The sequence below is a fragment of the Podarcis raffonei genome, chromosome 10 (assembly GCF_027172205.1).
Source record: "Podarcis raffonei isolate rPodRaf1 chromosome 10, rPodRaf1.pri, whole genome shotgun sequence".
Classification (NCBI taxonomy): Eukaryota; Metazoa; Chordata; class Lepidosauria; order Squamata; family Lacertidae; genus Podarcis; species Podarcis raffonei.
Genome location: NC_070611.1, coordinates 43,395,084 through 43,420,370, shown reverse-complemented (window position 1 = coordinate 43,420,370; position 25,287 = coordinate 43,395,084). Strand labels below are relative to the sequence as shown.

General features: G+C 43.5%; 3 protein-coding genes across 7 annotated transcripts in view; 2 read left to right on the top strand and 1 right to left on the bottom strand.

The window, feature by feature from the left end:
* Positions 1-9,428, top strand: part of AGBL3 (AGBL carboxypeptidase 3) — a 31,629-nt gene extending 22,201 nt beyond the window's left edge. For both annotated transcript variants that reach the window (XM_053405849.1, XM_053405850.1), the window contains 8 exons: positions 204-329; positions 1,971-2,064; positions 3,599-3,670; positions 4,012-4,188; positions 4,816-4,846; positions 5,831-6,042; positions 6,531-6,786; positions 8,910-9,428. In XM_053405849.1, the coding sequence (XP_053261824.1) occupies positions 204-329; positions 1,971-2,064; positions 3,599-3,670; positions 4,012-4,188; positions 4,816-4,846; positions 5,831-6,042; positions 6,531-6,786; positions 8,910-9,159 (1,218 nt within the window). In that variant the 3' untranslated portion in view covers positions 9,160-9,428. The remainder of the gene's footprint in view (positions 1-203; positions 330-1,970; positions 2,065-3,598; positions 3,671-4,011; positions 4,189-4,815; positions 4,847-5,830; positions 6,043-6,530; positions 6,787-8,909) is intronic.
* A 2,413-nt stretch (positions 9,429-11,841) lies between these two features.
* On the top strand, positions 11,842-19,018 carry TMEM140 (transmembrane protein 140). Of its 4 annotated transcripts, none has more exons than XM_053405852.1 (3): positions 11,842-12,163; positions 15,403-15,492; positions 18,184-19,018. In XM_053405852.1, the coding sequence occupies exon 3, from the start codon at positions 18,193-18,195 to the stop codon at positions 18,793-18,795; it is 603 nt and encodes a 200-aa protein (XP_053261827.1). In that variant the 5' UTR covers positions 11,842-12,163; positions 15,403-15,492; positions 18,184-18,192; the 3' UTR covers positions 18,796-19,018. The 4 variants fall into 4 exon arrangements, with proteins under 4 accessions (XP_053261827.1, XP_053261828.1, XP_053261830.1 ...); XM_053405853.1 differs by lacking the exon at positions 11,842-12,163 and adding an exon at positions 13,292-13,382; XM_053405855.1 differs by lacking the exon at positions 11,842-12,163 and adding an exon at positions 13,853-13,938.
* Positions 19,019-19,454: 436 nt separating this feature from the next.
* On the bottom strand, positions 19,455-24,713 carry CYREN (cell cycle regulator of NHEJ). The gene is made up of 4 exons (XM_053406048.1): positions 24,551-24,713; positions 22,539-22,663; positions 21,469-21,535; positions 19,455-20,599 (listed from the first exon to the last, which is right to left on the bottom strand). Exons 2-4 carry the CDS (start codon positions 22,655-22,657, stop codon positions 20,357-20,359), a joined length of 429 nt encoding a protein of 142 aa, XP_053262023.1. The 5' UTR covers positions 22,658-22,663; positions 24,551-24,713; the 3' UTR covers positions 19,455-20,356.
* Positions 24,714-25,287: the final 574 nt, after the last annotated feature.

Here is a 25,287-nt window from a genome sequence, read left to right as displayed (position 1 = left end):
GGGGTGAGAGAACTTATGCAGAGTACCTGATTGCTGCAATCCACACACAGCACAACATTAATATCAGCCAACATTAATATCTCATGCATCCAGATGACTGATGAGACTATTAGGTGACTAGCACAAATAACACAAGTTTTTATTATAAGCTTGCCTGCATCACTGCAGGAGTGTCCCCAGACAATATGTTTCTGCCTTCCTAGGAATGCTCTGAGCACTTTTGGGAATGCGCTAAGGAGGAAAATGGGAAGCTGCCATACAGAGGTTGGGTCGGCACCAACACCTCCTTCCACTCTAGTCTGAAAGGAAGACGGAGGAGACATTTTGAGGTAAGCAGAAATGGTGTTGCATGGAATGACCCATTACTGACTCTGCAGTTGCAAATGGCGACTAGCAAGTTGTCATGCAGAGTCCTTCTAATGCTTGCTTGCTCTCTCAACCTTATTTCCATAGTTGCATTACAGCAATATTTGCTTTGCTCAGTTTATATTTTGAAGAGCTGTTCCCAGTTGTGTGCTTAATATTAGGAGCCTTGATAGATCATTAGCCTGATGCTGCAAAGAAACTCCTTGTATCTATAGAGCAGTGATCTAGAAAGGGCTGGAGCTATTTTATTAGGAAACCTCTACTTTAGGAAAGTGATGGCTAACCTGTGGCTCTCAGTATATTGTTGGACTCCACCTTCATTCATCCTAGTCAGTGTGGCCAGTAGTGAGGGATGGTGGGAGTTGTAGTCCAGCAACATCTGGAGGCCAAAGGTTAGCAATCCTGGTTTAGTCAAAACAGATGCATGAGTAAATTTTGCTCTCAGGCTAGGGTATTATTCAGTAAGATTGTATGGTATAATGTTACGATTTTAACTTGTTAATGGTGGCTGCCTAAAAATAAAAACAAATGCATTCAATAGGGTTTTCACATCATTATCTGACCACACATACTATGTGGATATTGCTTAGAAACATTGACTGTGCCAGGGAATGTTGGCTATAGGGAATGTCTTTTCTGTAAGCTCCAGCCATTCAGTAAGCCAGAGTTGACCACATTCCTGCCAGTGTCACATTGTATACATCTTAAAGGTGGATTATACAAATACTCTGAACTCTTTCCTCTCCCCCTTCTGTTTCTTAAAAGGGTGCTGCTTTCCTTTTTGATATTACAATTGCAATACAACACAAGCAGGACAGCTAGCAGGTATCTGTGGCATTTGGACAGAGGCAGGAAGGCACACATTTCAGGTTAGGACATAGTCTCAGGTGTTTCCGCTTGCCTCCCTTTCCTATGCTGTGCTGCTGTTTGCATCCCAGACCAAAGCCAAACTACATCAGAGACACTAAGGAGAGGTTACACTAGAATGGTACTATCCCATACTTCACTGCTATGATGTTTACGTGGCGTCCATTTTGAACATTTCCTCGTGTGCTTTGAAACTCCAGCTAACAGTTTGCCAAGAAAATGGTTAGCAATCAAATATTATACAGTTTTTTTAGCTGGAGTGATAGTTTATAAAGAAGAGGAAAGCTTTCTTAGTAAGCGAAAAGGCAGGGTACATTAAAAAAAAAAGTAATTACATCCAAGGGATGATAAAATAAGCCTTAAAGGCTGAAGAACCACTTTAGACATTGCATACACCAAAATGTCACAAGCACACAGATCCTAAACTTTTGGGATATAAAGGCTAATTTGTTCATTTGGTGCAAGGATATGCTTGCATAACAAAACTTCCCCACTCACCCTATCTTGTGTGTCCTGCATCATCCTCAATTCTGTTCCTGATGATTGGGGGAAACCTCAGCACAGGGGGAGGAGAGGGACGGAAGCGCAACAGCACAAGCCTATGCTGACAGAACAAGTTAATTAGCGCTGCATTGGATATAACTCTACAGTTCAGTGCTTCTTTACAACAAACTAATTTCAGACTTTGGTGGGAAGTTTAATAATAACAGTGCATTTCCCTCCTTTTACTCTTGCAGTCAAAAGCCTTAGCAGGGCTTCATAAACTCCTCAGAGAAACTAACTCAGTTGTAGAAGGTAAACTTCATGAAATGTCGTTTGATTCCCAAGCAGGTAAGAGATAACATGGGCAAAACAGTTCTATGAACGTGTGAACCTTTTCGTTTGAAAAATTAATATAGGTATTTACAAAGTTGTAAGAAAAGAATTAATTTGTTTTAGCCATAGTCGTCATCAGTGCAGATACAGCGTCATGCCGTTAAAGCAATCCATGAAAAGGAAAGAGGAATTCATGCACTGAGTATCTGTGAGGCCATGGCATGCTTCTAGAACATTGCATCTACACTGGACAATAGAATGGTGGCATGCAGATAGCAGCCTCTGCTTTTTGTTCCCTATTCAGTCCAATGTACAGAACAATTACAAAGGACGATTACAGCAAAAGAACTGGGATTTAATAGCAACTAACATTGCATTTCTCATATCTTTTATGGGAAGCTCTTCTCACACTATATGAAAAGCATTTTCTCCCATTTGATAAAGTTTTCTAGAAATTGGAGAGTGCTTTATATTCCCTAAATATTTAGAATACTCTAACTGGATACTTTCTAAACTCCCAATTCTATGCATTAGCATGAAATTAGAAACACAGAAAGCATTTGGGGGTAGGGGAAGGTACCATGTTGCAGAAGATTTGCACATCCTTTGATTGTGCTGTTCCTTCACCTCCCCTCCTTCCCTTTAATTCCTCCAGCCTTCCAAATGGTCTGCTGGGAAATAAGCATACTGCACATAAGTGTATGGGAGATACTGGATGCTCTGAATCAGTATATGAGTGATCTCAGAAACTCTAGGTTGCCATGCCCTAAGCTTTATAGCTTGGTTTCTCCTGTTATCTGATACATGTTTATATGTACGTATCACCTTCTCAATCTACTTGATGCATTTGATAGTAGACTGATATGAAAAGTCAGCCAACAAGAAAACAGAAGGTTCTCAGTCTTTCTCAGACAATCATTGGAGGAGGTTGTCTGTAGCATAGGATATTTCCAGATCATGTAGTACCACACCATTCACAGTTACATTCAATACGGCAGCAGGACAAAGACTTAGGCTCATATGATTTCATGTAACAATGTTTTTCTTAAATGTTTATTGGTTGTTAAATTTTAGTGAATATTACCAAATTGTATAATTCTTTATAACAACATATACGTAATGCTCTGGGAAAGCAACTAATATTTTTCATGTGTTTCCATATTTTCTAATCCTTTCTTGATAACCTATACATTTCCTAGGACTTGTATGCAGTGCTGATACAGTACTGAATATGTAACAACATTTTCATTTGGCTGTTTGGTTCTTTGCCTCCCACCATTCCCCAGAGAACAGATTTCCTAGACATTCCTTAGAATGCCTTGTTTTGGTACTTTGCCCGTAAATAGGCATGCATGCATGCATCTAAGGACATCTAAAGACATGTATCCAATTAAGTTGACTCTAGTCCACAAAAGCTCTTTCGGTAATATTTTGTTCAGCCTTTTAAGTTGTCACAAAACTCTTTCTCCATTTTCTATAAAAGTTAAATGTGTATTCTTTCTGAGATTCATTTTATGATCAATTCATGACAGTTGTGGCCATCTTTCAGATTCTATGCCAGATGAACGAAATAAATATACAGTTCAGTACGTCAGTCATTACTTTCCTGAACAAGGATTAAGTAAGTTACTCATATCTTTAATTCATATAATCTTGTGTCTAGACACAGGTTCTACTGTATGTGCAATTATAAGCAATACAATGAAAGCCATGTATTGCGTAAAATAGATTTTACAGCCTGATCCTATGCATGTTCACTCACAGTTTCCACTAAGTTCAATAGGGCTTGCTTTCAGGGTAGAGTGCATTGGAAGACAGTTTTAGAGCATAGAGAATGAGCTAATGGAGATGTACACCAGAAGCATAAATTCATGCAAGCAAGAATAAACTCAAAAATTTTCTATTTTGTCCTGCCCTTTAAAATAATACTCTGTGTCTGGTTCCGGCCTTTGTTTTCTACAGATATTGGCTGGGACCTAGCCCAACCTTTGAAGCACATCATCTCACAGAGACTTTTTCTGCCTCCTGCCATCCTTGACCAGATGTGCAACACACCAAGAAGACACCAAGGTGCACTCTCGGGTTGCAAACTTCCTAGGGTGGAAAATATGAGAAAAGAAGCAAAGATTCCACGAAGAAGTAAGTCAACTGAATACTTGGGGATATACTGTGGTCTAAACCACTGAGCCTTTTGGGCTTGCCGATCAGAAGGTTGGCAGTTCAAATCCTAAACGGGGTGAGCTCCCGTTGCTCGGTCCCTGCTCCTGCCATCCTAGCAGTTCGAAAGCACACCAGTGCAAGTAGATAAATTGGTACCGCTGTGGCAGGAAGGTAAATGGCGTTTCCGTGTGCTCTGGCTTCTGTCACAGTGTTCTGTTGTGCCAGAAGCGGTCTAGTCATGCTGGCCATATGACCCGGAAAGCTGTCTGTGGACAAACGTCGGCTCCCTCAGCCTGAAAGCGAGATGAGCGCCACAACCCCATAGTCACCTTTGACTGGACTTAACCGTCCAGGGGTCCTTTACCTTTTTTTACTGCATGTAGTAACACTACAGTTCTTTCTATGAAAGCCCATGGCACATTTTGGGGGGAGGTGCTGCGCATTTGGCTCCTCACACCACCCTGTTGGCCCTGTGCCACTGGGATCTGATCTGAATGATTTGCTGGGCGTAAGGAAACTTTACAGAGGGGGAAAGGTTATTTCATATAAAGGAAGCATTTCCTGAAACATTTTCAGTAGCATATTATCTTTCTTTTCTACTTACAGCCTCTCTCATACATGTGGAGAGTCATCCTAGGTAGGAAAACTTATTATTTGTTATCAGCAATCTTCCATGTGGATTTCTCAGTCACATTCTTTATATCTTTATGATTTGGGTTTGGAAAGAGTGTAACATCCTTCTTGTTTTTAGATTTCTAAAAAACTATTATTCAGACGGGCCAACCAGCTCTTATTGATGTGCTTAATGCTTTTATTGGATGATGATTATGAAGAAGAAGAAGAAAAATTATATACAGTGGTACCTTGGTTTTCTAACATCTCTGTTGAGGAACATTTCAGTTTTCGAATGCCGTAAACCTGGAAGTAAATGCTTCAGTTTTCGAACACGCCTCGGAAGTCGAACATGCCACGCGGCTTCCGCTGAGTGTAAGATCCTGAGGCCTAGCTGTCGGCTGTTGAGTTTTCGAACGTTTCAGAACTCGAACCATCTTCTGGAACGGATTACATTCAAAAACCAAGGTACCACTGTACCACGCTTTATCAAAATATCCCAGCGTGATGTACAACATTTTAAAAAGATTACAGAACACCAGTGATAAAAACATAATAAAAAGCATAATAAAAAGCATTCTGACAGACAGCCTAATAATAAAATTGTCAATTTAAATGCTAACTTTTTGTGCACTCTTTCAAAAAAAATTGCACAAAACAGGGTGGAATGGATTTAAGATGACTGAGTTCCAAAAGAACAGGTTTAGGTTAATCTGTCTATCCCTAATTAGAAGAGTACTGAACTCTTATGTTGAATGCAATGGCATTTTGAGATGCTTAACTTGGGATGGAAAGTGCCCTGAGTCATGTCACCAGTGCGCTATGTCTTAAAATGACAAACTAAAGCTTAAACTAAGACACTGTATTTTATTTTTATTTGTGAATGCTAAATTGTATAGCAATTCTTTATTAAACAAGCATTTATATATCATCTTGGATTTTATACTGCAATTGCTACTTTATTTGATGTATTTATTTTATTTTATTCTGTGGCCTTAATCTGTTTCAGCTCTCTGGTTCTGTCTCAGGCAACTGGAGAAAATAACACTGAAAGGGGTTGTGTCACATTGGAGTTAGGAGAAAAAGAAGTACAAAACATGGCCCTGGCTCAGGAAACACATTTTAATTCTTTACACAACAAAGCTACAACTTGGCGATTAGAGAAGTGTCGACCTGGAAGAGCCACTAGTTGCAGAGAGAAGACATCTTTACAAGCGAAAGGTTTCTTTCCCCCCTTCATCATTGAAATTATTAGCAAAAGACTCAAGTACAGTGGTACCTCGGGTTAGGAACTTAATTCATTCTGGAGGTCCGTTCTTAACCTGAAACTGTTCTTAACCTGAGGTACCACTTTAGCTAATGGGGCCTCCCGCTGCCGCTGTGCCGCCGGAGCATGATTTCTGTTCTCATCCTGAAGCAAAGTTCTTAACCCGAGATACTATTTCTGGGTTAGCGGAGTCTGTAACCTGAAGAGTCTGTAACCTGAAGCATCTGTAACCCGAGGTACCACTGTACACTAGTATGGATGGTGCAGCATGTCATCAAAATTCCCATAATGGTCCTCTGTTCTACTCCTCTGCTGTGTTTATTTCTATATCTCCTCTAATCTATTAATGAATGTTGGGGCTAAGCCCTGAGAGTTGTAACTCAAATTGATCTCTGGAACAAGTAATAATTTACAGGAGTTTTTTGTTTGTTTTTGATCCCAGATCTTCTTGACAACCTGAAACACAATTTAGATGACAAAGAAAGGAAAAGAAAGGAGAAATCACCAGCAAGCAATGTTAAACTTGACAGAAACAATGGAGGAAACCATGAAGGAAGTTTTAGACTCAGTGAACCCTCTCATACACAAGATTTTCTACAACTCTCCTTACCTTTGGTGTCAGAAGGAAAGTATAGGCAAGTCACTGAAAAATACCAGAGGAATGAACAGCAACCTAAGTTGTCCTTAGGTCGGCCCCGGTAAGTTAACAAGACTACCTGTTTCATGCAACATTCAGTGCGCGTGCTCTGACAAGATGCTTTAGCATTAAACTGTACTGTAACTTGTGCTCCCTGAAGACAGAATGCTATGCGAAGGAAGAATCTGATGCCAATATTGCACCTGAAACAGTGTAACCTGCACTGCCCATGCTGCTTCCACAATTGCTACTCTTCGTCATTCACAGGCATCTTCTAGACACTGGGGGAAACCAATGTACCAAGAGAGCATAAACTCTTCCATGCCAATATGCCCCTAGAATTCATGTTGCCACTCAGTGGGACCCCATACTCTCTGGGTGGAGTTATTTCAGTCTCCCAGTAGCACACATGACTATTCTATGAAATCAAGTCTATGCAAATAAGAGTTTGAATTTTCTGTTCCAATGCTTAAGAAGCCCCTTGATACATCACACTTAGACATAGTTGGTTTTAAACCATGGCTTAATCATGAATGTGCCTTCTATGCCTCCCTGCAAATGTAGATTTTCCCACCCTGAGGGTGCTGTTCATGGCACAAACAAACCATAGTATGGGTTGCAGTATTGTGCAAACCTAGATCATAATTTTTTTCTTTTATTTTTTTCAAAAAACCACACAAGTTTTCTTCAAACTAACTCTGAGTGGTTGTTGTTGTTGTTGTTACATATATTAGTCACATTTCTTTGCCATGGCAACTCAGTGACTTACAAAAGGACAAAAAAAAAAACACCAAAGACAACAACCCATATATATATACATTAAAACCAAAGAGAAAGAATACATTAAAATATCCCACCCACTCTAAAAAGCAATAGATAGTTAAGAGCCAAATGCCTGGTTAAAAAGGAATGCTTCTACATGGCATCTGAAGGTATGTAATGACAGTGCCAGACGAGCCCCCATTTCACAAATGGGGAGCCACCATCAAAAAGGCCTGTTCTTGTATTGCCCGTCTCCTGATCTTCCATGGAGGGGCACACAAAGAAGGACCTCAGATGGTGACCACAGTCTCTGGGAGACTCATACAGGGAGAGACATTCCTTGAGGTATTGGGAGTCCTGTGTTACATAAGGCATTAAAGGTCAAAACCAGAAATTTAAATTGGGACCATAAATCAATTGATAGCCAGTGCAGTCAGGCCAGGATTGGAGTTATGTGCTCAGACCACCTTGCCCCAGTGAGCAGCCTGGCTGCTGAATTCTGCACTAGCTGAAGTTTCTGAATCATCTTCAAAGGCACCCCCACATATAACACATTGCAGTAATCTCACTCCTAGAGGTTACCAGTGCTTAGACAACAGAAGTTAGGTTATTCCTATCCAGATATGGGCATAGCTGGGCCACCAGCTGATAGAAGGTGCTCTGCACTACAGAGAACATGTGAACTTCAAGTGATGGCAATGAATCCAGAAGTTTCCCCTTCCCATCTATCCAGTACATAGCCAAGGCAAGACATTGGTCCAGGACATCCATTCCACACCTGCAGATGTAAGGGAGTAGCAGAGCTGTGTGTCCTCAGCATATTGCTGACAATGTATTCCAAAACTCCAGAAATTGGGCCTAGTACAGGTGTTCCCCCTTTACCCCACCTTTTGGCAACACTGGGGCTTTATAAATGAGTATTTAAATATAGGCAGTGGTGGGTTACCTTACAAGAAGGCACAGAAAAGGCAAGGCAGTGGTGGTTCAAGAAACACTTTGGTGACGGTACATTTAGATTAGGTTTTTATAAAGATTATATTAGCCCAGTAGGGACCCCACATTCTGGACTGACTAAAGCAAGGTAGGAATAACAGGAGACCATGCCAGGAAGATGAAGGTTCATATTAGTCTTTATATGTGACTTTAGGGTGTTCAAAGCACGTCACATACCTTTTCTCTCGAGATTACAGTAGTCCAGGCAACAAGTAACCACAGATCTTAGCAGCAACATCCTGAGGAGTTCCATTCTCATTTACTGGTGCTTGGAAACCGGGTGCCTTCTAAATAGTTCTTTGAGAAGAAGCTGGTTTATGAAGTAAAATGTAAACAATAAATGGAGGCTGCCTGGTTGGGATGACAATTTAGTGGATTTGTCCTTATGAGAGGGACACTGAGACCAATTTCCTTTGTTTATCTGTGCAGACCTCGCTTGGCTACACTAATGAATACAAAAGGGACCCACAAGACTCTTTTACTGAAACGCTGTGAGGATGATGAAGCATCCACTTCTACATCTCTACTGCACACTGGGCCAAAAATGGCAGTGAAAAAGTTACTGTGCCAAAGTGAGAGCAAGTTTTTTTCAAAGAGACGCAAAAGTGAGTGCCTAAATCACAGGCCTTCAATGCAAGACCTTTCAGCAACAACTGAGAGAATTTCCTTTCACGCTTAGAAACAGGTGCCATTTCTTTTCAGGCAGCTAACAAGCCAATGCATACCACTGCAAAGGCTCCATCCGGATAGACAACCTGCAATGATATCTTCAGAAATTATTGCTTCAGTTTCTTGGATGTGGTGCTGGGAAAATGCAAAAAAAAAAAAAAGTATCTTCATTGTACAGCACTTGTGCCATGCGCAGGCTTGGAATACAGGATACAAAAATGTGCTGGAACATCACCCATGAGGCTTCTGTGACAGATAAAAATGAAACCAAAATATGAACTCGTTTATGTTTATTGCTGACAAATTTTACAGGGAAGCAAGTCTAGTCATTTTACTTTTGAATTTCACTTGCTTTAAAACTGATGCTGTTTTTTAAAAAATGATTAACTGAAAAAGGAGGGATTGGGGTAGTGTTTCTCAGTACTAAAACCTATTAGACAAATTAAAAAATCATAGTGAGGATCATCATCCAATCTTGTCTTAAATCTAAAAAGAGAAATAACAAATGATCCGCAGGAAGGAATTGCTTTTCTACAGTTAGTCAAAATGATATTAAATTGGAGGTTCCAGTCAAGCACTGTATTTTCCAGCAATGCTCTTCCTAATGGCCAAGATCTGCCTATAGTGCCTACTCACAAGTAAGTCCCTTTTAGCAAAGGTTCCAGAAATGTTAATTAAAAGTTTCCTTCTTGTAGGTTCAGCCGTTTTATTGGTTCCTGATGGGTACCTTTAACTTTGATACGTAGGGTAACGTTCCCATTAGTTGCTTGAAATGCAGCAAGCTGCATTCACACAAAATTGTTCACATCAGAACGGGGAGATGTCATCACTTGACACGCAGGACCTTTTTTGGTTTCCCCACCCCTGCAACCCCCCTGGAACTCCTGTTCATTAAGCCATCGGTGTCTGTGTGTTCATCTGCACCTGCACTAAGGCAGCTAGGGTAGGTTCACATTACTGTTTACTCCGCACTCCATTTTCTAATCAGTTTGAAGCTGGTTTGAGGGGGGAAACACATCAAACAGCAGTTTCTTGACAGTATTTGTTAAGAAACTACAGGATCAATTTGCATTGTGGCTTAAATTGTGAATGCAGCTTCAAAAATTAGTGGGAGAGCACTGAATAAGTAAGTGGTAATGTGAGTATACCCTTACTTTCTGTTCCAGAGGGAAAGGGGAGATAAAACTTTAATTATTTCCCTCTCATTTTCTGTTTTATAGTTCTATTTTGCTGCTCTTAAAAATGGGGGAGGGGTGGATAATGCAAGACTTATACTGAATCCCACCCCCAGCTGTGGTATGGATTGGGAAAATGACATGGGTAAAGGATGAAAACTACCTTCCCCCAGTGCCATGGTTCCAATCTGAATCCGCAGGCCACATTTAGCCTTTACAAAACTGAAGGAAGATCTCCCACTTGTTGGTATCCATCTGTCTTGAGAGACATTGGAGTGAGCCCCTGGGGGTGAAGTCAAACCTCTTTTCAGCAATGGCGTGACCTCCCCAGGGTGTGTATGGAGGTTCTCGGCTACCTAGATGACAAGAGTCCATTCAGCATCGCTGATGTGGTCCAAAGGAAAGCAGTTTGGCACCAGCTTGGCTGCAGGAATTGCAAGGAGGTGTACAGGTGCCACCCAGCCATCTTAAGAGAATTGATCGCAATCCCCAGACTAACAGGCTAAAGCTGCACAATTCTAATAAAAGGCACAGAAGCTTTGAAAAACCGTTTACCTGTGCACATTGGACAGGTTGGTGCTGCACTGTGAGGGGCTTCATATTCAGTTGTGCACCATAGTGCTACAGGGCACAGCAATGCTGTGGCTAGCTGTGCTGGTCCAGTCTTCTTACAGGATATGCCCCCACTCCCTGCATTTTAGCACCTTGCTGCAGTCCTCTTACTGCAGATCTCAGCAAATAAACCTGGGTACACCTGTGGATTGTTCTTTTTAGATTGCTACAATAAACTTTTTGAAATTTGCATTGATGAAACCAATGAATTCAAAAGAGCCAGCTCATGATACCATCATGAGATCCCACACCCAGGAGTGTGCAACATGAAATGACAAGAAGGTGCAATGTGATGAGTATTTGTGGGGGGTTTTAAGCACATATAAATCCATATTGATTATAAATTAGTTACCAGCCAGAGTCTGGAATTACTGGGATAAATTTCAGAGCACCAGCATAATGTTTCCATGGGAAAGTGGCCAAATTATGACTCTAGCAACAACCCACATCACCAGGCCATATTATGGTTGAGCAATACTCAGCTGCTAAGTAACTTTATGCCTGCCTTGCAGAGGCAGTTTCAAGTGCCCTACAACAAGCAGCCCGGGGATAAAAGCCCTGGGACGACGTCAGAGTATGCACTTGCATACTATTTCTGCGCATGCACTTGGACGCACTACTACTGTACTCTAGTGAAGCGTGCATCCCTTTTCTATCACAGTGCATATGAGGTTCTGCCCCCGCTAACAAAAGCCTTCCCTCCCAACAAAAACCCTGGCTACGCCCATGTCATGGTGTATCTCTACAGAAAGTTTTCCGTTTTGTTTCCTGGAAAGGCTCTTGTTGCATTTAAGAAACCGCATGATAAACACACCCATTTCCAGGGGAAAAAATCACCCCTTATCGCCGCCTGTTGTGCAGCTGCGTTAAAAAGAAAAGAAAAGACTTACCCCCCTGCGGGGAGTTTTGTTTTGCATCCCTGATCAACTTAAAATGAAGCTCATTGGTCACACCTGATTAGATGAGCTGGGAGGTAAAGAAGCAAGCACTAGGTAAAACGTCAAGTCAACTTTCACACAAAAAATAGATCATGCAGCTTGGAGGGCGACAGTAAACACTCGCCATCCGAGAAAAGGCCAATCAGACCGAAAACGAAAGAAAAATCTGCTGAGAGTGCGGCACGTGACGGATGGCTCTGCTTTCTCAAACAAGCAAGTAAACAAGCGCTTAGATCGACTTCTGCGCCGGAGGGCAACGCATCTCGCCACCGCCGAGCTCCGCAAGCAAGTAAATATTCTTCCTATTTGCACCCAATTTGCTTGCGCTTTTCTTTTTATAACGCATAGAGAACTTTGAAGGGAATAATTTGGGGTTAGGGACGCGGAGATTAACTCCGGTATTTCACGGCAACCAGTTTGCTCGTCGTTCCGACTTTGGGCAACTCGGTGCTAAATCACTTTGCGCAGGTTTCGCCGCTACTCTGGAGGAAGAGAAGCAACGAGTGCATTGGCTGTCGATTTTCGCTTAGTGATGGTCTCGCTTTTCTCCAACGCGGATGGGCAGGTTTTTCCAAGCATTGGAAATAATATAAAGACAGCAAAGACAGTTTTCGGGGGGGGGGGTGGCTTCCAGCATGTCCAGCTATTTTCTGGAAACGCGTGACAACGCTACTTCTGAAACACGCTTGGCGTTCAGCCCAACCCGCTTTAGGCTTAATCCCATGGCATGTCTGGAAGGCCTGAAGAGCGACGAGGGTTGGGGGGGGGGCATGGCGCATCCATTCCCATACACTTGGGGGTCGGGGCAGAGGGTGTCCGGCCATATCCGGCACGAATTGCTCCCCCTGATGTGAAAAGGAGGGGTGAAGGCCGAGTTTGGGGGAGGCATTTGGCCGCTCCGTGATGGGGCGCCTCATTTTTGAGGTGGGGAGAGAGGCGGGTCAGAGAGCAGCGCCTTCCGGAGGTCAGTTTGGAAATCCTTTTTCTGCACCTGGCCTTGGCTCACCCCCCCCCCGAAAAAGACCTCTCAGGCTGACTTGAACCTCCTTTCCCCGAGTCTCGTTTTTCCTGTTCTCTTCCCGAACAGATCTTGGAAGTTATTTTTAAAAGGGCGTTTGTGTGCCTGTGCTCTGCCTGTCTCTGTCTTGGGGCCACTCCCGTTGCTGCAGGTATCCTGCTTCAGCCTCTTCCCATTCCCCACTCTAGACCCTTAAGGCTTAAGCCACTTGCCTCCCGCCCCGCCTCCCGTCCACTTGTTGTTTGGTCTTCTCGACAAAACTTCCTTCTTCCCCGCCCCTGGCGCACTATTGTTTTCCTTCCTGCTTATCTCTCTTGCTTGCTCTCCTGTTAAAGTTTCCCTGCCCCCCCCCCCCGCAAACTTTTCTTTCTACGTTTTTTCCTTGCACCTCCCCTTGGTGCAACCCAGCCCCTTCTTCTTATTTTGCTTTCGCTTTTGCTGAACATTCAGCCTCTCTCGAAGTGCGTCGGTGAATCTGAAAGCTTGCGAAGTGAGTAAACATTAACTATTTTGGGTGATGATTGCTCCTGCAGGCGGCTTTCGTCTTCAAAGCCCCTTGGCCGCGCGATCTCCTCGTTATTTCTGTTTATTTCTCCTCCCTCTCTCCGTCTTTGGGAAAAATGCACGCAGTCTCCCTAGGGGCTTGGTCTCGTCCAGCCCACTGGCGTCCGCAAGCGGAGAGGGGGGTCAGTCCTCCCACCCGTAATGGCAGAACGCCGAGATTTCAATGCTCAAAAATGGTTTATTATAGCTTTTGTAGAGCTGGAGATACCTATTGGGCGAAGTCTGGTTTGTTTGGTTCCTATCTTTCCTGTTTTTAGCCAATAAGAGAAGTGGTAGCAATGATTGACATTTAGGTGGGAAAGCATCTAGCCAATTGGACAAAAACGGAGTCTACAGTACAGTACAGGCGTTGGAAATTACTGTTTCCGTCTTATTTTAAGACTGTTTGTGCTCCCTGAAGGATGATTGCTGTTGCCCTGTAGAAAACAGTTCAGATATTCAGAATTTCAACACTTGCTTTCACCTGCCTCCTGCCTGGAGGGGTATTGTTCTTGCCATTTGGATGTTTTGCATTTTATTGTTAGGTATTGTTTCTGTGTTTGTTAACATGAGATGTTTGTTTGATATTAGTGTTTAAATCATGTTCTGTTTTGTAACTTAATGAATCACCTTAACTTAACGAATCACCTTAAAATAATTAACTCTGCTAGTGCCAATGTAGGTAAAAGTCCTCTTTCGCATCTGCTCCCCTCCATCTTCTCTATCTGATGTCCTTTCTGATGTCAGGGTATCCTAGGGAATTGAAAATTCTAAACACTATAGTGTAAATCAAAGGTTCTCTTGCCTACAGAGACTTCTGCAGATCTTGCTTTTAAAATCATGTATAATTTAGTTGAGATTCCTGCATTGCAGGGGATTGGACTAGAGGACCCTTGGGATCCCTTCAAGCTCTACAACTCTGCTGTCAATTTTTTAAAACCTTATAGTTCAGTAATTACAAAGAAACTAGCGAGTTGGGGACCAAAAACACATTCCAGCTTTAAGCACAGAATCCAAAGGAAAAGTGAGCAGCATAATGTCGCAATCTTAAGCACCAACCAAAATAAAAACATATTTTTGTATACATCCAGGCTTAACTGGCATCTGTTTGGCTTCTGCAAAGGAAAGGGAAGCAAATATTGCTCACTCATTTTTCTTGCTGATAAGGAAGAAAGCAAGTTAACTTGTGGGAAAGGAGTTGAAAATGGAAATGAGTAACTTCTAAGTAGTAATGACGCACTTTGTGAAAACTTGCTAATTTCCTCTGCAACAAGGTGGTGGCATTAAAGGGCATTTGGATGATAGCCAAAAATCAAATAATTCTTTGGCAGGAATCATACAGAAATCTAAAAAGCTACTAGTTAGTATATAGCACAAGTGTGTGTTCATATTGGCTAAGACTGATGAGTTTGCTCCCTCCCCCCCCCCAAAGGTGTATATGTACAAGAAGAGCCTTGCTAAATCAAATTAAATGTTTGGTTTAATTAAGTATCCTGTTTCCAACAGTGGCCAGCCCATGTAGGGCATCTTATCCTCCCAGAATCTGAACATCAAAGATTTACTGCCTCTGAACATGGAGTTTTCCCTTAGGTATTAGGAGGAACTTGGGAGGGTGCATCCATCCTTCTAGCTCAGTTCCAATCATGCAATCCAGCCAACTGGGGCTCTCTTAAGTCCCATTTATTCCAGTGGGAATGTGAAGCACATTAAATATCGCCCATGGAAACCAGTGAAACCCCAAATTGCTTTGTATTGCCTGGATCCTGCCCTTATTTTACTGTGTCAATTAAAATATGCTTCTTTCCTGTCACACTACTATATGCCTAAAGGAGGGGTGTTATTTGGAATTTCCCTTGCCATAGTGGCATCATTCTGGCTGCCAGCACAGCAGTAGTAACATCATTAAATGTTGTGGCCAACTCACACTTTGAGCAGATGATGACATGGTGAACTCTCGTTTCCCATAGGTGGCACAATGATGTATTCCAGGCATTGAGGAGGCCTTGATCTGCTGGTTGCTGTGTACTGGTTAGAACTAGTTGAGTCTTTTATAAAAGGTGAGTATTGGTCATCCTCTTGTTTCCTCTTCCACTCCAGTCTTTATCTAGTGATTCCTCCAGCCTTGCATGGTCTTGCACAGTTTGATGTTGTAATGTATAGATTAGATGGTCTGTGTAAAGTACTCTCCAGTTTAGTAGGGGGAGGGAGGCAAGCATCTGGTAGCATCACATTGACAACTAGTATGAGTAAAACATTACTAGAATATAGCTGCCAGAACTTAGTATCCTGTCAGTTGTGTAGAAGTTGCAACCAGTGCTGCCTCTATCAGTAAGCAGAAAACAGAGACCTGAAGGGTATCAAATTTCCAGATATATAATGTATATTTTACCACAGCATAGCATAAAATGATACTGATACCACAGGATAGGGTATCATTTAAAATCCACATTTTAGCTTTTGTATTTGGGGTACCAAATTGGCTTGTACACAGTCACAGACAAAGGTGCCTTATCAAGTGATAAAGACAATTTACTAAAAAACTGAAACATGATCTTCAAAAGCTTTGTCAATTTTATCCTGTTCAGTTGGCCCAAAGAGAAAAATTGTGCTCTGTGACAGTTCTAAGTAATAGAGATTATGACTTCTTCACCCAGCATAAATGAGTACCTGAGGAAAAATAACTGGAGCAATAGGACAATAGTTACTCTTGATTTTCTTCCACAGTGAAGCCTGATGTGTATCAGTTTTCAAAATTTCAGCCAGATAATGTTAGCCTGGAACGAAACCTTAGAAAGGATGTTGCAAAAGAAGCATAGGTAGTAAGAGACAAGTACACATTAGCCTGATTTGGCTAAGCCATGGTTTGTTAAACTATGGTGTATTAAACATTAGCTATGACTCGGCGTTGCGTGGGAAGCCAGCACCTTGCTTTAACCATGGGCTGTTTGGCTACCCTATACCAGGTGTGCACCAAGCTTTAAAGGCACAAGGCAAAGGCAGCTAAAAATAAGCCAACCTTTGAAGAAACAAGCCATGGTTTGTTCAGTCATCTGCAGGGCAACTCAGTTAAACAAACCATTGCTTCACAGATGGGTCATCAGCATTGCATTTGCAGGCACCAGTATTTCCAGCAGTTCCTCTTTAAATGTGGCCCCATTTTCACTGGATGACAGGACTGGACACCTACCACCCCTTCTGTTCTGAACAGAGGAGATACAAATACAGTGGTACCTCTGGTTAAGAACTTAATTCGTTCTGGAGGGGTCCATTCTTAACCTGAAACTGTTCTGAGGCACCACTTTAGCTAATGGGGCCTCCCGCTGCCACCGCACGATTTCTGTTCTCATCCTGAAGCAAAGTTCTTAACCCGAGGTAATACTTCTGGGTTAGCGGCATCTGTAATCTGAAGCGTCTGTAACCCGAGGTACCACTGTAAGCTTTTCACTGTGGTGGCTGATATAGATGTCTGTTTCCCATTGATAGATGGGACATACCTGTACCATTTTCTGGTCCTGTCTTTTTACATTCTTTAAGATGTAGTGGCCAGTTTATAGTAAGTCATGCTCCCACAACAGGCGATTTGTGATGTGTCATGCCCCCACAGCAGCTGTCCTGTTACTGATATCCATGACACGTTCTCAAAATTCCAAGAGAGCCTTGCATGCAAACGAGGCCAATGAGTTCGATTTGGTAATCCTTTTCTTAGTCACAGCACTCCTAAATTACTCCGGTATCTTACGTACCAAATGTCACTTATATGTGTTGCAACTGAAAGTAAAAGCATCCTTTTGCATCAATCCCCATGAATAACTTTGCAGTTAAGAGTTGTTCCCACGTTCTTTACCCTTTGCTTGTGTAGGAGCCACACATAGCTCAAGGTGGTGGTACTTCTTGCAGGATTTTGCACCCACGCTGCTCACCTCGCCCTTCCCATTTAAACCACATTAATCTTAGTGCTGGGAAAAGGCCATTTGATGGCGCATCCATTACTGTAGTCCACAAGCAGTGGAATATGGCTGCAAATTTTTTTGCATTCCTATTCAATGATGCCCATGTCATTAGTGGCAACAGGAACAACATTTGAATGTTGCACATCTCTCCCCACCACTCCCAGTGTTAATGACAGAGAACTCCTTGCAGTAGTAGCCTTTTTGTAGCTGTTTGAAAGCTAAATCACCAGCTGATGTTCCCATCATACAACAACCACCACCCCTCCACCACGAGTTGCTGCTGAGCGCTTTAAAGATAAGCTGTGCACAGAACCTCTCTTGATGTTGCATCCTGAGTTATCAAATACAGATGATTGTAGGGATAGCATGCAAAGCCAAAATTGCGTATACTTAAAAACACATTTGGGTCAGTGGTGGATGGGATTGCCAAAATTTTCCGGGACACCCACCCCCTTGAGACTCAACTCTTTTGTTGGGGGGGTGACTGGCTGGGAAGATGTGACTATAAAGCTGCTCCCTGTTTTTCCTACTCCTATGGTTTTTACAGAGTCTAGCCAACTAGCCCAGCCTTCATACACCTGTCAATCCAGACTGTCCCTATACATATCTATTAACCAGCCACACGTTTTATCTTCTAAAAAGCTCTGGGTGGCATACATGGTCTCTTTCAACCTTTCCCTACTGCTTATCCTCTCGGGCTGAGAGTATCACTGGCCCAATATCACCAAATGGGCTTTGGGGCTAGGCTAAGCAGGGATTTGACCCCTTGAAACTGAAACGTGATTTTTCTCCTACCAGGTGGCCAAGATGAAAATACAACCAAAATGCTCGAAAGACAATGCTAAGCCCAGCACTGGTCTGCAGAGGCAAAGGTTCAGCCCATGCCTTTTCTACCTGAATAATCTCCTCTTGGCAATTGGCTATGTAGCTCTGCTGCTTTATGCCCTCATCTGGAAAGCGGGGAATATTGTGGACTCTTCCACCAAAAAAATTGGCTTCTACAACTTCTGCTGGTGGGACCAAGAAGCAGAAAAACTTGAATGCTTCAAGAACTTGGAGAAGATGGGCATCAACAGTGTTGCGCTGGTGTTGTCAAGGATCTGTGTGTATTCTACGCCAGTCTTGTGTCTCTTTGTTGCCACTACAGTTTTGCAAGCCCTGTGCTTGAAAGACAGAGATGGATTCAAACTGGCCTGCATCCTTTTGGCCATTGGCAGCTTGATGTTGCCCGTTGGCCTCGCTTTGTTCATCTTCCACACTGAGCCATGGATAAGGGTCTCTGAATTTGGCGAAGTTTTTGTAGCCCTGGCTGGGGCTCACATTTTGATGCTACTCCACTTGATCTTTCTTGTCCTGTTCCTTGCACATTGCAAGGATGCTCTACCCAAAGGACAAATCTTTCCTGTGTAAATATGTGAAGTTCCTACCTGGGATACCAAATACTGTAGTGGATTTAAAAGATATGTGGATCCAGTGACCCCGATGCCTTTCCAAGCCCTCACATGAATGATGAGCGTGTTGGGGGGAAGAGTTGGCACTCCTAGCACACAGATATTTCTCTCTCTATCTTAAGTGCCGGGGGAGGGAGGGAGAGATTGCATGATTGCTGCCTTCTTCAATCAAGCACTCATTTAGGTGTTTGCTGCCTTCTTCAATCAAGCACTCGTGGCTCTTTAAAAGTCAGCAGTAGCTAACTGCTGCTTGGCAGTATTGGAATTTTGCTGGGCATCCAAACTGTTTAGAACAAATTATTGATAGAAGATAAGCTAGTATCTCACAAGTCATGGTTTGACTTACAAGCCTAGTCATCATTTGTTGTCATCAATTGCCCCATCCTCTGGCACATGCAGAGGGGCAGTTTTCTCATCTGTGCTGAGGTTTAGAGAAAGTAAAGTACAGCATGAGTCACTCACTGCTTTGAAGAGAATTATCCTGCTGCTGCTTTTCTCCAAACTTGTAATGCAAGCAAAAACTTGAGAATGGAGTGATCCTCATGCTGTTCTACCACTACCATGCTTATGTTGCACGAATTTGGGGTTTTGTTTTTTCAAAAAAAGTGATATACAGTGTTCTTTTACAACTTTTGTATTGATCAAAGGCGTTTAAAGTTGGACGTGGTTGTGTATTTTCTAGCTTTCAACCAAAGACGGGTTCAGTGAACAGGAGCCAGGATTACTTCACTTCCCTGTGTATAGATGGCTGCTAATACTCCATTTATTCATACCATCAATCAAACGCAGCGGTGCAGGGGCCTGCTGCTCCTTTTATGCTTGGGGTGGGGACCCTGTAGCCCTCCTGATGTTGGTGGGGCTGCCAGCTCCCACCAGTCCTAGGCAGCATGGTTAATAGGAGGGACTATGGGAATCTTACTCCAGGGTCACAGCCTCCCATCTCTGCCATGTGCAAGATTCCTGGTTTCCTTTGTATTTAGTTGTTTGCAAAAGAATTCATTTAAGTATGGTTGAACACACATTGCAGACACCTAGCTGCTGCTGCTATCATGAGAATACTGATAGTGACTGATAAAAGTGGGAGCGTTCTCTAATTATATAGGCTGATGCGTAGCCATATTGCTATGGGATGCTGGGAGGTTTTTCTTTTCCTTCAGTTCCAAGTGTAAACAAAGCATTTTGGGAAGCTTAACATTATGCAATTGTAGCCAAATAACATTTTTTCAAGCGTCTTGTCACCAAACCCAAGTCTTTGTTACTTATACAAGAGATACTGAAATTAAAGGTTTGTTAAACACAACTCGGTGTGACTGATTAAAAACAGAACAAATATCCATTGGAAGCATTTTATCTTATCTACCAGTTCTGTGCCCCTTTGAAAAAAATACATTTTTTAAGTGTTTCACCAACATTAGCTGAGCAGTCCTTTACACAACAGGGATGGACAACAGATCGTCTGACCTTCATGTGTCCAAATTGCCAGTGTCTCAAATAAGGCATTATCTGCTCATGGTTGAAAGTTAAGTAAAGAAGATCTCCCGGACATATTTTAAGGCATCCTCCTCCTCCTCTTCCTCAGATTTGGTCTTCTCAATGCAGCCTAAAGCCTCCAACTCTTTTGGGGGTTTGGGTCCAACACTGGGGGTTCTTCTGCCTTGGTGGCTGCCACTAAGTGAACTGCAGAGAGGATTTTCCAGCACTTGCTGAGGCCCTTGGGACTCATCTTCTGACGAAGTCATCTCGGCTTCCTTGGCCTTGCAATTCTAGCAAATAAAAGAATAATGTTAAGTACACATTTCTGCATGTTAAGTAGCAATCTCTTAAGAGAGAACCTCCATCCAGCATGTGGGCCAAATTTGGACCATCAGACCATTTCCCCTAAACCACATCTGATGTCCAGTGTGGGGGAGTTGGAGTCGCAGCTAGATCAGCTGCTTTTGCTGCTGAAACCAGGATTGACCTCCCTGCACAACAGTTGATACATGTGGGCGTTCAATCTTGCTTAGTTCAGGTGTGCAAAAGTGTTACCTGCAGGGAACTACCGCATACCTAAACTCTACAGAAAGCAAAACTGACCTTCCCTGAGCATCAACTGATGCATGGGGAGTGCCAATCTGTTGGTTGATATCTCACCCCACTGATGTGGGCAATATGTTGTCATTACAAATACTTTTTAAAATAATGGTGACAGGTGGATGGCCACACTCTCCTGTCAAAGTTGGCCTGCAAAAGGGCAGGGAGCTAAAAATGGAGGTCAAAAAAGTTTATTCACTCCCGTCTTCAGGGTACATAGTTGCCAAGAATGGAATAAATGCATCATTCTTATGTCTAGCCCAGGGAAGTAGGAATACATGCTTATTGTGAATGATGAGAGTCCATTCAAAATCTTGGTCCCTCTCTTCAAAATTGCAAGTGATTCTCTATGGCCAAAGAAACACGCTGGAGTCACTGCTGTGTTTCTTAGAGAAGGGGACACAGCAAATACAAACTATGCTTCAGTCACAATGTAATTCTCTGCCCTCAGCCAATTCTACTGAGAGAGGGATTAACAGAAGAGGGTCAACCAAAAATCATCAGATGGAGTGAAGGTGCAAATACCCACAACTGAGATAACATGCCCCTAAGTGCTCACCTCGGCCATCATGCAAAGAGCTGCATCTACTAGTTCAGCTTCATTCATACAATAGATAGTCTCAAACCTGCAACAGCAGCAAAAAAAAAAAAAAACAAAAAAAAGTTTCATGAAATCTAAAATCAACCAGATAGAAGATAGTTTGGAAAGTACATGCTCATACACACCAAAACTTTATTTTCTGCAACCAGAAGGTGTTTGCCATTTAGAGATAATAAGGCTGAAATCAACCATAGATGCACAGTAGCGCTATTGTTTGGTAACAGATTTTAGAAAGGAAATGTGTGTGCGTTGGATGGTGTGGGGAGCTTACAAACTAAACGAAAGAAAACCTAGAATGGAGCAGATGAGATGGGACTGGGCCAGACTGCTTCTGCACCAAAACATTTATGAGCAACTGGAACACAAGCAGCACAGCCGACGCCCACAAATTCACACAAGACAGCAGGCAAGCTTCTAGCTGAATCGGCATGATCAGTGCTGTTGGCATAGCAACACTGGCACCAAAATCTGCAATAGGTTCTGTTCTGTGGCGCATTCCCCTCCCTGCCACCTCTATTTAATGCTACCATCACTGGGCACACAACAACTTGAACGTGTTCAAAGTGTATAAGGCGATGCTTTCTAAGCCCATTAATGATGGAGGGAACAAAGACAAGACTGCCAACGTGCCAGTTATTCTGCCTTTCTTGGGAGCCACCAACATAAAAGATAGTCCATGTTTTATAGAGGAAACTGTCTTAAACTACGTCAGACCATCTAGCGTAGTATCGTCTACATTGGCTAGCAGCAAAATCTCCATGGTTTCGGGGTTCTCCTAGCCCTAACTCAACATGCCAGGGAGCGAACCTGGGACCTTCTGCCATACCATGGAGCTACAGCCCTTACCATCGACATGCAGACAAAGTCAAACATATAGAGGGGAGACTGGGATAGCTCAGTTGGTAGAGCACAAGGCTCTTAACCTCAGGGTCATGGGTTTGAGCCCCACAGAAACTTCTAAGTAGAGGCCAAAGTGAAACCCAACCTTCCTTCCTTGGGTTAAAAGAAACAACACAAAAGCAACTTACTTTGCCAAAGCTGCCTTCTTCCTTCTCTTTGGCTTCATCCCTGCTTGCTGTGCTGGCTCAGTCACCCTCTTTGTCATCCACGTTGGGAGGATCCTCTTAGCTGCTTCAGGAGACCCCATTTCCTTCTGTTCCAGAAGACAGGGAACAGCTTTCATAACATGGGAACTGAGAATCCCTTTGCAGCAGCGTTAATATTATTTATTAGGGAATAGTGATTGATCCATCTACAAGAAAGGGGAGTGAGCTTTATGGATTTCACAGAATAAGTTATATAATGGCTCATTTCAGTAGTCTACTCATACTAATTTCATGACATCAACAGGATGAGAGACAGGCAAACCTAGGAGACATGGAAGAGCCTGGATTATGAAAGCCCAGCAGCTGTTGCTCAGGACAGGGCACAAAGAGGAGCACTAGTTTTATGTAAAAAGAGAAAGAAGGAAGACACAGCTATTCATGGTTTGCTAAAATTTATAACCCTGTAACAAGCTCTCAACGCTGCTTACAATACACTCACTGTTACATTTTTTGTTAACATCCCTGATCAAACCAACTGTACGATAACAGTGCAGGCAACTATTAAAAACAACCCAATCAATTGCAACAGCCATCTCCAGCCCAAGAATGTCCAGCTAGGGAAACTTGACTGCAAAGCAGGACTGACAACATACATGTCTATGCAGAAGTCCATCTCAGAGGGTTGAATGGTGCTTACTCCCAAGAAAGTGGGTAGAGGATTGTTGCAGTGGTAGGGAGAATGAGAAGTAAAGCACTGAACATGCTTAGCAAGCATCAGGCCTATCAAATCCTGTCAGGGGTTGTGCCACTAGTCCATTTGCTCAAGGAGCACATGGAAAGTTTGCCTGGAGTGGCATTCAATCAACTCCCGCAAGTTCTCTGGGAAAGGGGAAGAGCTGATCTCTCACCTCCTCTGAACTTCCTGCATAGATTGTTGTCCTGGCAAGAGATACCTCTGGACCAGGGGGTGAGGAAACTCAAGCCTGGGGGCTGAAGCTGGCCCTCCAGGCATGTCTGGCGCTTGGATCTCTTCCCAGGCAACACCTGTTTCTCCTAAGTCAAACCCATCACTTCACACACACCTTTCAGGGCTGGCTGGAAGGTGTCCTTGAACTCCGATAATGCCTCTTGCTTGTATGAATTGGAGACAAAGAGGTGTATGAATAAGTGTAGAAACTAGCCTATGGCAAATGTGACATCCCTTGCTCTGCCCACTTTTGCCTCCATCCCTGCCCACAGCTGGCCTGCGGCCCCTGGAAAGATGTCCAAAAGGGAATGTGGCCCTCGGGCTGAAAGGGGTTCTCCATCCCTGGTCTGGACTCTTGCCACCAGAGCGCCAATTCCCATGAAAGGTAATCTAGCAGCAGATAAATTTTAGTTATAATTATGAAGTACATGCAATGGCACCATGTTGCAGGCCTGAAGAGAGAGTGGTGGAGACACTGCTACCTATACAGGCCTGCTGTTTCTAATTGTGCTTCAGGGCAGGTGCCACAGGATAGAAACACGAAAGCAAAAGAATTAAGCAATGTGGCCCCTCCCCAATGTAAAACACCCAATGCAGACATGATTTCAGGGCAAATAAAATGCCTTTTCATTCACCCCTTATTTGCTCAGATGTCCAAGCGCTCAGTTACTATCAGAGAGAGATCAGTCTACAGTCACAGTTCGTATATTCAGGCCTCAGAGACGGTTCTCAGGTTGCTTAGGTTGGAGGAAAAGGGGATGGCAAATACTGTGCTACCACGCTGTGGCCTCTACAACGTAGAGCTTTCCAGAGGTATGTGGCCGGCAACTTTTTACTGAGGATGTCGACTTGCATGTTTAACAATGCTTACTCCCAGCTAAGCAACGCTGCGCGGGCTGCACCCTCAACCTGCTTCACCACAATTCCCAGGGGCGCGCGTAAGCCGCTCTTTTTAACTTTTGCAAACAACAAACACGCCTCTAGGAAGAAGTCTCAACATTCAAGCCGGGCCCCGGGGGTTGCTCACCTCCTCCGGAGATCACGCTACTTCCTCTTGCTCGCTCATCCTTGCACCCGACGCCAAGAACTGCAGCCGGGAAGGACTCCCGCCTTCAAGAGCTAGACAAGCGGCTTCCCCCACCGCGCGCGCGGAAACTTCGCGACTCCCCGCCGGGAACTGCAGCTTCCCAGGAGCAGAGGCTGCAGAGGCGCGCGCCTCCCCGGAGCAAGCGCCTCTTCCGCTGCACGTGACCTACCGGCTCCACCTCCCTCTCCTTCCATTGGCTGACAACTCCCTCCCTGCAGCCGCCCTCCCGGGCTCCGCCTCCAGCCCGAAGCTGCGTTTCCAAAAGACAGCAAAAGCGGGTTGCGCATCCGCTGAGCTACCGCAGCTTAACTTCAACCGTGGTGAATATATATAGTCTCTGCAGTGCCAACAACAAACCACTCCTGTTTATCTTATGGCAGCTGCATCTACTTAAGTGAAATACTTTACTGCTAGAGTAAACAGCTCTTTGAGAGGAGAAGAGGTAAAGGTAAAGGTAAAGGGACTCCTGACCATTAGGTCCAGTCATGGCCGACTCTGGGGTTGCGGTGCTCATCTCGCTTTATTGGCCAGCATGACTAAGCCGCTTCTGGCGAACCAGAGCAGCACACGGAAACGCCGTTTACCTTCCCGCCAGAGCGGTACCTATTTATCTACTTGCACTTTGACGTGCTTTCAAACTGCTAGGTTGGCAGGAGCAGGGACCGAGCAACGGGAGC

Coding starts and splice junctions, on each gene's coding strand:
- CYREN (XM_053406048.1), bottom strand. CDS start 22,657: ATGGGGTCTCCTGAAGCAGCTAAGAGGATCCTCCCAACGTGGATGACA. Junction 21,536..22,538: donor AAGAAGGCAGCTTTGGCAAA/GTAAGTTGCTTT, acceptor CTGCTGTTGCAG/GTTTGAGACTATCTATTGTA. Junction 20,600..21,468: donor CTCTTTGCATGATGGCCGAG/GTGAGCACTTAG, acceptor TTTATTTGCTAG/AATTGCAAGGCCAAGGAAGC.
- TMEM140 (XM_053405852.1), top strand. CDS start 18,193: ATGAAAATACAACCAAAATGCTCGAAAGACAATGCTAAGCCCAGCACT.